Source organism: Branchiostoma floridae, chromosome 16, assembly GCF_000003815.2.
Source record: "Branchiostoma floridae strain S238N-H82 chromosome 16, Bfl_VNyyK, whole genome shotgun sequence".
Classification (NCBI taxonomy): Eukaryota; Metazoa; Chordata; class Leptocardii; order Amphioxiformes; family Branchiostomatidae; genus Branchiostoma; species Branchiostoma floridae.
This window is the reverse complement of record NC_049994.1, coordinates 2,851,839-2,866,628: the sequence shown is the minus strand read 5'-3', so window position 1 is coordinate 2,866,628 and position 14,790 is coordinate 2,851,839. Positions and strand designations below refer to the sequence as shown.

The 14,790-nt window shown below is 38.7% G+C and overlaps 1 protein-coding gene across 1 annotated transcript; it reads right to left on the bottom strand.

The window, feature by feature from the left end:
* Nucleotides 1–4,920: 4,920 nt before the first annotated feature.
* Nucleotides 4,921–14,507, bottom strand: LOC118403365 (zinc transporter 2-like). The gene is made up of 8 exons (XM_035802064.1): nucleotides 14,102–14,507; nucleotides 12,649–12,795; nucleotides 11,311–11,464; nucleotides 10,424–10,476; nucleotides 7,893–8,023; nucleotides 7,224–7,329; nucleotides 6,610–6,744; nucleotides 4,921–5,665 (listed from the first exon to the last, which is right to left on the bottom strand). Exons 1-8 carry the CDS (start codon nucleotides 14,469–14,471, stop codon nucleotides 5,523–5,525), a joined length of 1,239 nt encoding a protein of 412 aa, XP_035657957.1. The 5' UTR covers nucleotides 14,472–14,507; the 3' UTR covers nucleotides 4,921–5,522.
* Nucleotides 14,508–14,790: the final 283 nt, after the last annotated feature.

Here is a 14,790-nt window from a genome sequence, read left to right as displayed (position 1 = left end):
AGTATTTATCTCCAAATTATTTTATTATTCCAGCTAAATACTCGATACGGTCGTCATACGGACTTGAATAAATACGCATGCGTGAACCACCTTTGAGATACATTGAGAACAGTATCTGCTTTTTGGGTGAATAATACTATTGGGTGTTGCCTATACCCTCAAAACTCAACGACGACGTACTTCAGCCAACTAAGACGTAGTTTGACAATTCACTGCGTACTTTAGCGAACTACGACATAAATCACACAAGTCATTGTTCAACCTGACTCAACTACGTCGTCATAAAGCCAATCTACGTATTTTCAGCCAAACGACGACTTATCCCGTCAATTTATAACACACCCTTGACATGTGGATGTATTTTTTCCCCCTAAAATGATACACTTAGTCTACACCGAGAACAAGATTTTAGTAACTTTCGAGCGTATTACCATTTTGAAATCAAAAAGAATTCCCATGAGGGCAATGTGTTGGTCGTTTTATTTGTAATCAAGAGGAAATATCAGTATATTTTATGTTTACTAAGATAATAGCTATGCATACGTATATTATATTACGGTATATCAACTTGCTATGTAGGTGCTCAGGTACCGGTGTGACAGCGATCTCGCCCCCCCCGGCGATCTCGCCCCCCCGGGGGGCGAGATCACTAGCGTTTTCGCCCCCCATTAGCGTTTTCGCCCCCCCCCCCTCCCAGAGCAGCTGGCTACTACATATTACAGGTGCGCTACCAGTATATCTATACTGCACCTGGGGAGTAACGTATATGGTGTGTTACCTGGTACCTATATGGCACCTTATTACCGTACCGTAAGATGTCATACCTCGAAAGTCGACATTATATTGTTCGGTGCAAACATGACATTGAAATGAAAAAAGACAATTTTTGCAGCTGAGGTGGCATAAAACAGTGCTACTGCGAACGTATAAATCAACACCGTCTATGGTACGGAATACGTCAGCTATATGTTTTCAATTTGTCACAGTGTTTTCTTTCTTGTGCTGGAAACATTTCCAAAGCACTATCAAAAACACACGTGAATAATAGTTTCTCATTATAAACACTATCTACGCGCAAGTTGATATGGCTGTTGCTAAATGCTACACAAACACTGGTAAAAGTACCTGTCTTAAGAAACACGGGTAAATGCATCAGTTCCTAAATACTAGAAAAGACAGTCATGTTGGAGGTAAAGATATCCCTTGGCCAGGTGCATATACCAAAATGTGCGTTATTCTAATTAATACCTAATATTTGCATAATTAATAAAGACATTACATAATTCTTTTGTGGTCACTTCATTGTAGAGACTTCATATTGGAGATATATAGGCTGCTTGAGGACAGGTGAATACAATGAAATACATCTTATGTCAAGACTCAGGTATATGCAATAATGAGAATACAAGGGACCAAACCCTCCTTGTCTGAAACAAGTTCAACTATCTTATTACCATGTAATTACGTTAATATTGATACAATGAATGGAGTTATGTATCAAACTCGTGTACTTATATCATTCTGAAACTACATTTTGTAATTTATACCAATCAACTTCTAAAATGTCATGTAAACCCGTTTTTTTTGGGGGGGGGGGGGCGAAATCGCTAAAGGGGGGCGAGGTAGGGGGGCGAGATCACTAGCCGGGGAGGGCGAGATCGCTAGTGATTTCGCCCCGGGGGGGCGAGATCGCTAGTGATTTCGCCCCCGGGGGGGCGAGATCACGGGGGGGCGAGAACGCTGTCACACCGGTCCTGTTCACGTATGACATCTTCATTCCTTCACATAGAATCTGTACGGAAAATATATTCACACCTGTGCAAAAGTCGGTGAGATCTTCCAGCTTGCTGAGCTGTCACGTACAATATTGTCCGCCAATGCTGTCTAACCGGTTAACCTGTTTCTTTACATTGCACGGGGCAAAATGTCTAAAATCAATCACTGACGTGGGAAACGTAGTTGCTCATCATGTAAATGAGAATCTAACTTGTTATCAATCATAACTTGTTATACTGAATGTAAATGTACCGCATTCCATGAAAGGCCTCTCAAGCATGGGACATTTGTAACTGAGAAAATGAGGTATATCGTTAGATACAGCTATTTAAAATGATCCCTCATGGTGACTCGGAATGGGCTCTGAACTTTGAATAAGATTAAATACACAAAATACTGCAATAATTACAAGACGTCACACCTTTCAATTATGTATTCTTCAATGTGTACATATAAATGCATTTTTGTATCTTTGACAATTCTTCAGCCAAGAATACACTGATCCTAGCTGTAGCCCTGTCCCCATTGGTCGAACTGCTATTTGACATGTCATCATTGGTCGAACTGATAATTGTGATTGACAGTCAGGCTGGGTCAATTGCAAAGTCTCTTGCTTCATTGCGACAATCATATTTAACCTAAAATTTGAAAACCTGACTAAAACATTTCAACTGTACACATTATAGGCAGTGCTAACATTATTCAGGCTAAAGGTTCGAGGCTGAGGGAGTATCTTTGTCAGATTGCATAACAATGGAAGTATAATCTAAGTTCTTTCATGCCAAAAAATGTCAAAGTGCAAAACTCAAACAGATTCGAATATCGCACGAACGGGAACAGAGCGGTTATTGCCTTATGACAGAAAAGACCATGCTTTTGTTGTCCACATTCTTTTTTTGTTGTTGTAAACTTCGGACAGAAGAACTCTAAAACTGTGAATCTGACTGCACCACTCGGCAACTACAAGCAATTATCATTTACAAATCTTAAATCTTCACACAAATGTACATTATATACAATTTAACAACACTGTGCAATCTACCCCCATTTTTCCTTGAATACAGTGTACTGTACAAAATTTCCTGGAATGGAAAAGCAACAGTTTTGTAACACCTGAATCAAAACCAGAGACATACAAATTAAAGCAATTATGCTATGATTACATTAATTTTGTCTTTTCTTGCTTTTATACATGAAAGCATAGACTTGGATTAGCCTGTCTAGCAATCTGAAGTAAGCTGAAAAAAAAGCTTGGAATGTTGCAAGATAATTGTGATCCCCTACATTTTGGTCAAAGTTAACTTAAATCCACAGATAAGTATTACATATATGATGTCCCCATTGCATATTGGTCGTGATGCTCTAACAGAAAGAAAACCATCATCTGTCACAGGATCCAATCAGAATAGGAGAGTTCACAATATTGACCAATCAGAATAACACCAATCAGGGAGGAATGATCACAGCCAGCAATGACTGTATGTTCATTAATACAGTACAGTAAAGAAGATTTTGAAAAGATTTGACATGCCTATATTGCAATGTTGTGAATATTTTCTGTGCAAATTTTGTTTTCAAATTGAAATCTGTAATCTCCTCATTTACCAATAGGACAAATGTAAATTTTAGAATCATTTCTAAGAATTGCACACTACAATAATGGTATTGAAGGAATTTGTATGTTTCAAATGGAATACATGTAGTTTGGATATGCTATATGATAATAAAGTTAATGACCCGCCTATTCCTTGGTGTCATAAAGGCCTAATCACTTGCTATAGCCACCTTGGTGGATTGATTCAGGGGTTATAGCATTAATGACTAGTTCTAAGACGCCATACGATGTATATTTTCTCTGGGCGGGTGAATGACCAGGAGTTAGTGTCCTTATATAGACGTTTTGGCACTAGACTCATTGCACTGTCACCGTACATGTAGTCGTAGACGCTTGTTATAAATACAAATTCATCAAATCATTGAAATTTTTCATTTCGTGTAATTCAATTGGTTAACATGTCATGTTTTTAGTATCTTCCTTGCAGTTGAAATTCAATCGATGAAAAATCAAAAACATTTTGTGCAAATACCTACAACATTGATGAAATATATCTACTTAGTAAGCTTTCTCATACAAAGCATAGTTTTGTTCAAACTGGGCATTAACTTGTAACCTTAAATACTGCACTGCGAAGTATAACAATGCCATTTTGCCAAAGTGTACAGAAAGTACAGGAAGATTAAGTTGAATGACATTCTAAATAAAAGAAAGCAATAAACCGTAATGTTAAATTTCCAATTGTAACATATAGAAGTTATGAAAATCACACTATATCACCTGAAGTTATCATTTTCAAATCAGGCAGTATTGCAGACATTTCCAACCTGAAGTATATTTAATTTATCTTTCGTTTTATTGCACAGCCATCAATTACCAGTAATCAGATCAGGAAGACTTCATTCTATCTTTATGATTAATGTTGAAATGTTAAACTAATACATTGATTTCTGGCCACTAGCTTAGAGTGTCATTGAAATACAATCTGTTCAAAGTTAACATTGCAAACTTCTACATTTTACACATGTGTCAGACTTATTGTACATGTAACGCTTCTCATCCCTGAAACACCATGTTACCAATAACCTAAAATACAATGAACAACATACTAATATTATACAGTATGTTCTTTGGTGAGAGCGATTCAACACGCTAACTATAGTAACACTTTCCTATATAGATAGTTTCTTTTCAATAAATTGTCATGGATGGCTTGGCTGCAGAACTTATCTCTGAAAACGTTATCATTACCTAGACATGGATATTGCCTCGTAATAATATTAATTAACAATAATTTCATTTTCCACCAGAAGATTAAAAGTATGTGTCATCAGATAACGCACATTTCATAATTTCGAAAAAATACTTTTTACACAGTAATAGAATATGGATGCTGTAAGATATTAAGATGTGTGTAAATAGCAAGAGCATATAATATTTCTTCTGACCCACACAACAAAACATTGTTAACATACAATTACATTTGATAACAATGCAAATATACATTTTGGTTGATAAGATTACACCAAATTTTCCACATTAAAATCATCCTGTACATACATCTCTTTCTTGTTGTTTATCAAATATTCTGGTTTGGAACACATGAGAACAAACAGATGACACTATAACTCCAGGCGTACAGTCTTCCGAACAATTCTCAGAAATTCTTCTTGGGAAGACAAGAACTTTACTTGATACTGATGATGTAACATCAACAACAACTAATGAAAAGCATCTTTCAATTCTACTAATATATTATACAGATTACCCAAGTTCTGTTTGAGGTTTTCAGAATTTTTGAGAATTCTGCAGAACTGTCCATATTCCCGAATAGTAATCTTTAACTAGACATTGATATCATTTTTTTACACCATACTAAAGTCTTGTAGATAGCGACTTAGTTGGTCAATCTACAAGAAAATAATGAGAAACATCAATGAAGGTTCGACATCCAGGTAGTAAAATATGCCTGGAAATAATTGGAAATGGTCAGACGTTTCAGAAATTAGCCATCCGGATGGCTGTCTTAAATATCTGACTGTTTCTAAAATCATATCCAGCTGCTTGTTTGAGTAACTGCTTTTTGGCCTAGAAATTAGAACGTTTTCCAGAATCAGACTGTCAGTCCAGAATTATAGTGTCATCTGTTACATAATTACCGGGAACATTTGAGAAGATGGTGTACCCCTGGCTAGGCCTCTACTACCCCTTTGGTTTCCAGCACACTGGAGGGACATGCCTTCTCCACCTGTATTGCACAGTGATGGATCGGGTAGTTCTTACGTATCCTCCATGTAGCGGAATGAAGCACTGCCTCGTGGTCTGCGTCTTGAGCTGAAATAATTAAAATTGTTAGACATTTAAGTATACACGTACTTGAAGCATTGTGAGGTGTGATAGTTACAGTCCGTTGTTTGTACCTTAGTTAATTGTAGTGTCTAATAGCACATCAGGGCTCGGAACACTGTGTGCACTCAAAATCCGAGCTGTGCACCCAATTTTTTTCAGTGGGTGCACCGGTGCACTCAAATATTTTCATAGATTAACGTTTGTACAGATATCAAAGTACATTTAGTCCAGTACACACCATATTATTCACTAAATGTTAGAAAGATAATAAAATGTCTGTCGTCTTCTGTAAGAAATTTAAGTTGAATTTGGGTTTATCAAAATATTTAAAGCTTCAAAACTGTGTGCGTGCGGGCATATAAAAAAACTTTCATTGAATCAGATATTGATGATTGTGTATTTGTCATGTTTGGATGTGACTTATAGCAACTAAAAATTCTAGGACTGTGCGTCTGACTAAATTGCCTTAAATTACACGTCTTCTTCATCACAATTCTCTCTGTCTGAAAAATTGCACCTTCTCTTTATAATCCATGATTAAATCAAAGCCTTTATTTTGCCTAGTACTAGATATCATGACTTGTGCTGATGTCTCTATGCCATGAAAATTGCTTATTATGTTACCTTCACAGAAGGGAACATATTGTTTTTGCTTTGTTTCTTCTTCTTTTCCGCACAAATAAGGTCAACGACCTGGACCAGACGGCTGTCACCATGTTAACCGGTAAAGTAGCAGGCATGCATGTGGTGTTCGGTTACATAATGTAGCAAATGTCAGAACTAGAGGGGCTCGGGTCACTACATTTAGAAATGTGTTCAAATAAGAATGAACAAAACAGTTGCCAGTGTTAGACTACAACATGTGAAGGTAACATTCTGTATTTGCTTGCAAATATTACCTTCCTAGTATATTGTACATTGTTACTTACCCAATATCAAGTGCACATTAAGCACATTCTTGTCCATGGTGAGAGACCAGACATGTAAGTTGTGGACTCCCCTGACTCCAGGTAGGATGGCTAGGTCTCGCTTTACTGCACTCACGTCTATAGATCTGGGAGTTGCTGAAAGACATAAACTGGGTAAATATTCAGCTATCGAAAACTACTAAATCTTGAGACAAACATAGCAACTTTTAAGTATTATTTTAAACTTAACAGCTATTAATATACTAACTCAGTACTATAGACTGACTTGCTTCTAGTTAATGAGCATATGTATGAGTTTAGCAGTAGTATCCAGTATTTGATTATACTGCTGTGAGGGTGCTAGACACAGGTACTTAGTAGGCAGCAGTCAGATAGTCTTCACACTTCTATGCCACTATGTCTAGCGGGTTCACTCTAGTTATACCCCACACTTACAGGTATACAAATGTATGCTCCCAAAAATTTGCTGGTGCAACAAATACATGTTCAAAGGAGCATAGAGCTCCCAAAACTTAGTAATACATACCAGTCCTGTTTATAACTTAATCATGGACGACAAAGTACTCCATACTGCATACGTGTATTACTAAGAAAAGGAAGAAAATGTTAGCTACCTTCCAGGAGGACCCTGATGGTGTCCCTAAGTATGGTGAAGGTGGTGACCAGCACCAGGCCTGAGAACAGGAACGTACAGATGGGGTCTGCTATCTGGTACTCCGGCTAGAAAACAACACAACGTACATCTTCAATAACACTGTCAACAAGTACGTATACATTTGCTCAAAGCAAAACTACAAAGTCTCGTAGTAATAATACTCATTGAATGCAGAAATGTTCCCAGTAGTGTCCATACCCCCAGAAGTGTAGTGTTCATACCCCCAGTGGTGTCAGTACACCAGTAGTGTCCGTTACCCCCCAGTAGTGTCAATACCCCCAGTAGTGTCCGTAGACCCAGCAGTACTCCTTGTTGTGTCCGTACCCCAGGGAATGTAGTGTCCTTACCCTCAGTTAGTAGTGCTAGTGGACTTGTCCAACCCTGCCAGTACTGTCCGCACCCTAAGTGGTGTCCATATCCCAGTGGTGTCCTTAGCCTTAGTGGTGTCCAAACCCATTTCAATTATATATATTAAGCAGGGATGAATACAAAGGTCAGTTTCTGCGACGTGGATTCAGCTTTGCAGTAGGAGTGGCCTTATAAACACTACTTTAGATATCACGGCATACTAGTAGGTTGCCCAAAACATATACGCTCAACTGCACTTGCAAGAATACTGTGACCTTACCTTATATCTGATGATATATGCTGCTATCAGAACTCCCACACTTTGTAGCAAATCACCAATCACATGGATGAAGGCTGCTCTCACGTTGATGTTCCTTCCCTCGGTTTCTCCGTCAGTTACCCGCGAAGTCCCTAGGTATAACATATTCAAGAGGTTACAGTCTCATTCTTCCGGGTAGTAGTTACGGGTACTATCCGAGTAGTAGTTGGACCTGACACTTATATACAGTTGCTTCTCTGCTATTCTGTCTGACTTTGACATCTCTAATGCCTCGAATATTAAAATCTCATCCAAAATTAGGCCAAGGGCGCTGATTGGTTCCCACTTATGAAACAAGTAACACAAGTTCCACGCCAGTCACAAGAAACTTGAAGTTAACATTGTTAACTGATTGCTGTAGTTGAAAAAAAAGTGGTTGAAACACCTGTTTGAATGTTCTTGAGATTATCTTGTTCATAAACTGATGTCACCGCCAAAAGATTTGAATAAACGGTTCCAAATACAGGTAGCAGAAGCAAACATAGAAGTGAACTACTACCCAGCTGGTACCCAATCGAGCTGTATGTAAGGATGCAGGGATCGAAATACATTTTTTGTGCTACATGCAAAATTGCAAGTTGGCAAAAATTTAACGTGCAATTTGAAAAATTTACATGCAAAATACTGCTATGTTCTAGCCAGCATCTATCATTCCGTCCTTTGGCAGAATTTTGCTGACAGAAATTGGCGCAAAAAAGTATAGACAGAACTTGAAATTTTGGAAAGATATCCACATAATCAGCATGTAAGTTTGCAGCAAAGCCAAATTTGATTATCTACAACACCTACTGACGACCGGTGACGATCCCCATCAGATAAACAGAGGCACCATGGCCTCAGTATTTTTACTATAGGCCAGGTATTTTGAACATGCAATATTGCAAGTTCAGAATATTTTCACATGCAAATCTCAAAAATTATGTGCAAATTGCAAGTTAAGTATGTGTATTTCGACCCCTGGGATGTGTACCTAAATGTAACAACAGGTATACAGGTACAGGAACAGGAGTAACCTTGTGCTCTATTTAATAGTGACAAATGAGCTGTTGACAATCTGACAATATTTTTTAAAAGTTTCAATATGAAAAGAACTACTGCCCTAAGTCTTGCAAGACTCATGGATCTCATATTATCATTTAGTCACAAATATGTGACTTCATATTTTATACTATATATCAGGTTTAGCACCTCAAAGTCCGGTATTTTGGATCTGTATTGAAAAGATTTTCACACAGTGTCGTACGCATATATACCTGAGCTGGGTTTGAAGTACTACTTAAAAGTACTTTAACAGCTGTTCCAATAAACAGACTAGAGTTTTCTTGAAACGGTTTTGCTTGGTCTTTTGTCCACACAAAAGTGGGATCAATGAATATTCAATTCATGGTTAAGCTAAACACATATTTTGTGGGTCCGGTACACATACTCAGTAATGTATGCTACTGGTAAATTAAATACAGAAACAAAACAGAAAACAAAGCAATATCTGCCCCATATTATAGTGAGACTGTGAACATTGATTAGGGGTTATATAACTTAAGTAAAGAAACGTAATTGTTCAGGTGAGTTGAAAGATTGCATCTATTCAGCCATTATTGACAGTGTCAATACCATATACATGCCAGTAATGTTGGCACACTAACACATTTTCTCCATGAAAGCATGCACCCTGGTTTGGGACAAGTCTCAAATCTATGGAACTAGAATATGAAATGTGAAAATGAAAAAAAAAAAAACTCAAATAAAGTAAGTACCCTTTCTTCAAAAATCTTGAACACAATCTTTTACCTGTTGAAAACACATGATATTATTTTTATGAGATCTAAATGTAGATATGTGATATCAAACGTGCCAGGAACTTTACAATGCCAACTGTGTTAAATGATGGCTTGAGTGCCCTCATGTATATGGCCTCCCAGGGTTGGACAAGTCCACTAGCCCCATTGTCCAGGGCAAGTGAAAATGCATGTCCTACCCCAGTTGCCCGATCGGGCAAGTTAGATTTTTTTCATTGACTGAGACTTTGATATACTTGGTACTTTTCACAGTCATGGCATCAAGCATTTGGCTAACAGAAAAGTAGAGCCAATAACAAAAATTCCATTGATGGAAGTGAAAGTACATACAAAAATGTCATTCAAATTTCAGGCAACTGAAAAGTTGGTTCGGGCAAAAAATTTTTTTATGTACTTGCCTAATAGGACAAGTGCATTTAAGACAACTTGTCTAACCCTGCCACCTTTGTAAAGAAGTAGTGTTTCACTGGACAAAGTCAGAATTCCCTGCTGATGCCACGTATCCGTAAGATCACGTGTGAATAAGATCATGGGTCTGCATGTCTTGCAAGCTTACGTTCCAAAGTGATTGGTCATTTTGATCGTGAAGAAGGCGACAGTGGTCTTTGAAATTTTGATCTGTGTACGAATGGGTGTTGGAAGAAAATTTAGCATTGTTACAATACTACTAGTATGTCACTGTTCAGTTGAACTTACCTCCATGTGAGTGCCCATGTGATCTTCCTTGGAAATGCAGTATGATGGTCAATCTGCAGAACACAAAACATTCATTTATTATTTTCTACCTTAACATACTGCGTGTATCTTAAATTGACACACCTATATATGCTTTGTCCTTTGACTGTCTGATTGAAATTTGTGACATCACAAAGTGATATGATTTTGGATATAATTTTGTCAGTGTCAATGATGAGAGATAGTGGATGCTATCTGAAACATCAGAGTCTGATATGATTTGGAAATGGTCTGACCGTCTGATGATCAGACCCAGGGCTCTAGCCAGCCCAAATTTTTTTTCCGTCAACCAATTCCCATTGTCACGAAAACACTATTCCATGAGTTACAGAGACTGAACTGAGACCTTGAAAAACGTTTTTTCAATGAGAATATCGAATGCGAAAGGCGCCATCACACATTGTAAACAATCATAACAATAGCAAAACAAACTGTGTGGATTTTATGGCCATAGCTTCCACCAAGGATTTTTGTCCGTCAAGGTTGACGGATTGGTTTTAAAATTTTTCTGTCACACGCAGCAAATTTCCGTCAATTGACGGAAAAACGGACGCTGGCTAGACCCCTGATCATTTTCAAATCATATCCAGTTGCTAATGTCTTTGGCGTATCTTGTAACCTGGATGTCTAACCTTCAAAATTCATTGACATTTACTCGTAGTACATAGTTTTACTTTTTGTCAAGTACTTACAGGATGGTGAAAGCTACACTACAGCCCAATGTAATGAGCATGAGGTCCCCTTCTATCCACGTATATATCTTATCAAAATGTTATTAACCAGATATCTAACCTTCGAAATTCATTGACGTTTACTTGTCGTAGTTTCACTTTTTGTACAGTACTTACAAGATGTTAAAAGCTACACTACAGCCCGCTGTTATGAGCATGGTGTCCCCCTGTATCTGTATGGACTTGTGGATGATCCTCTGTACAGCCTCGTACACCAGTATCCCTGTCAGCAGCCAGATTATCAACACGCTCACCAGGGCTCCCAGAACCTCTGGGGAAGGAAAGAAAACAGTAGTCAGACAGAAGCCATTGCAACAGGGTTGTAGCCAGCACCTGTCCTTCAGTCCTTTCTGACCAGAATTTTGCAACTGGGGACTGAAAAAAGTTTTTCCCTATTCCGTCCCCTGGGACAGACAAAAATCGATATGTAAAAAAAAACTGAAACCCATGTGTTCTTCTTCACCAAAACAAATGCCATTGAACAGCTTAGCCTATAACTTTACAAGCAAAATTTGCACCTCAAAATGCAGGAAATAGTGTTTCAGAGGGTCTTGATTTAAATATTTTCTGGGACCCAGACCCCCTAGAAATGATTTGCAACGTCACGCCATGCCTTCTGTGCTCGATAGGATCCCCATTCAAAATCAAGGGGACTGAAAATGATTTCAGGCTGGCTACAACCCTGCATTGCAAAATGGTCTATAGGAGGCAGAGTGTTACATTCAGTAGGTTGTGAGTTCAACCCCCAAGGGAGACTTACTATAATTGATACTTTAAACAAAATACACAAATGCAATGCAATGTTTATCAGGCTTAAAGCTTATAAATATTTCTTACAAGGTAGGATTTGTGAATTTTGTAGTCCTTCATATTATAGTGTGTTTTTTTTCTGTTCTTTAAAAAAAAAAATGATCCTTGAATTTATCTTCAATTTGTCTACATCTGGGGCCCCCCCACTACATACTGTAATTTGCTTTGTCTTCACGGTACCAAACTTTCATGGTCTGAGAAAATTTAACTTGTTCTCGGAACTAAATGTTCACTGTCGAGGCAAGTGCACATAAAAAAAGGCTGTGAATTATTGGTTATCAGTAATGATAAAATGTTACAGTCGTCACAGTGAAAACCGTGAACATAACAGTACATTGAAAAAATAAGGAATTACAGTACTAGTAGTATATGCTTCATAATTCAGAAAATTCTACTACTACTAGTACTAGTACATATTATGCCAAACTCAAGAATGGCAATAATATGTATGCTATGAATAACTTGCAGAAGACAGATGTCTCTACAATTTATTGGATATCACAATAGGCTACCTACATCTTATAAAGAAGAGCATGTACTACAAATGTAGATCCTTGAGTCATATAAACTTGCACACAAATTACAAAAGTAGAGATAGGAAAGTATAAATGAGTTGTAAAGTGTTATATCTATGTAATAACTGACCTGCTCTGTAGTATCCAAATGTCATTTTATCTGTAGGCTGGCGAGACCCAATCCACAAGGCACCCAGACTGATGAGAAAACTGCCGAAATCGCTGAACATGTGGGCAGCATCTGTCATTATAGCCAGGCTATGGGCCAGGTAACCTCCTGCAGAAATACATGTTAAAGTTATCGTAGTTGTTGCTCAATTGAAATATGCGCCCGTTATATACTTGTAGCATAGGGTAGCGTACCAACACTAGCCTGGTATCCAGCCATGATATAGCTCCCGAGTCTCTTCATAAATGCAAAGAGGAGAGAAGAGACTCGGAGCTATATCACGAACCCTATGAAATTCGTACGAATACTATGTGATACAAACGAATCACTATGCAAAAGCACACGAATATTATGAAATTTGCACGAATCACTATGCAAAAACGCACGAATATCATGAAATTCGCACGAATCAGTATGTGATAAACACGAACCTTATGAGATTTGCACGAACCTTATGCAAAAGCGGCGGCCGGGAGGAGGCATGATTTTGAGCGTTTCTACCCGTGATATTTACATTTCAAGGCATGGAATGACGTATTTGATAGCCTGTGAGCTACTATTTTGCTTCATTTCGGCGTGTTACATCGTATTTTCCATCGCCGCCAATCGAAGCCGCCATCTTGAAAATCCTGCTCCTTCTGTCATGTGACCCCGGCAGTGGTTGCGCAATTTCGCATATATAAGGATCGTGCAAATCTCATAAGGTTCGTGTGAATCACATAAGGTTCCTGTGAATCACATAGTGATTCGTGCGAATTTCATAATATTCGTGCGTTTTTGCATAGTGTATCACATAATATTCGTACGGATTTCATAGGGTTAGGCACCCCTGGTATTTTCCCAAGCCAAATCAAAAGATCGTAAAATGTGACTGTTAATCTATTTTGTGACCGGGTATAGTATATAAGTTGTTTGTGTCTTTTTATCAATGTGGAGACCGTAAGAAACAGCTGTTGTGGGTACCCCATATGGCACCTTGGGTCTCCGTCATTGAGTGTTTCCTATGCACTGACACCGTTGAACCGTGTGTGGCACGCTTCATACCTGTGTACTGTAATGACTGAGCAAAAGAATCAGTCCTAGAAATTATATAGTGTTAAGGCACGGAGGTGAAATAAGGGACCTTAACCTCTTTGTGAGGGAAAACATTTGTATTTGCTTGCAAATGTCACCCCTCTAAATCTAGAGTAGGTTTATCTTAGTCTATGACAATTTTTACTCTGCATTTACTGAACAGACGTACACGACATTATGTTAAGATTTGTGACATGATTGTGAAATAAACAAATAGCAAGTGTAACTGAGTTGTAACTTACACAACGTAATATATGCTTTGCAAATAAACACGCCCCCCTCCCCATCCGTTCATTCACTTCCTGTGTCGCAGTACTAGTTCTTTGGAACCAAAGCTTACCTATAAATTCTCCTATCATGAAGAGGAAGGAAAGGACGCAGCAGATGAGGAGCTGGTTCCTGGCCTTCTTATCTCTGAATCGTGGCCTCCGGGATGTTGTCGTTGTCCCGGCGGGGGGACACGAACACGGGCCCGTATGGTTACAGGAAGGGCCCCCTTCGCCAATATCCAACAAAGGCTCATCATCGGAATCTTCGAGCGGTCTCTGGAAGCTTAAATGTGCGTTTCTCTCGTTGAAACTTTGTAGATAGTCGAGAGAGTCCCCGTGGTCGGAGTTGAGCGACATGGATCGGTCGTGGTTTGGGCGCAAGTCCAGGTTTCTTGGTAAGGCGCGTGACCCGATATCCTCTAATTCACGACCCGCCGCCATTTTGGGTTCATCTTAGCCTAGGTGCCAGACTGTTTCGAGGGAAAATTTGTCTCTTGTATGTATTATAGGCTAGCTCCTCGGCGCAGTACAAACTCAAAAACTTTACCACAGCTATTTCTGAGGAACAGAGTCTTACTGGTGTTTCTATGATAGTATTTTTGGGGGGGCTTCTTGGCCCTGGAGCCAAGGAGCTGGCCTTTGTGACCCTTGAAATAGTCTGGTCTCGAGATTAACAAAGTTGGGTTTACGTAAAAGTCGGACTTACCTGATTCGGTTTCTTGTAACGAAATGGCCTTAGTGGTATACGTCTGAGGATTCG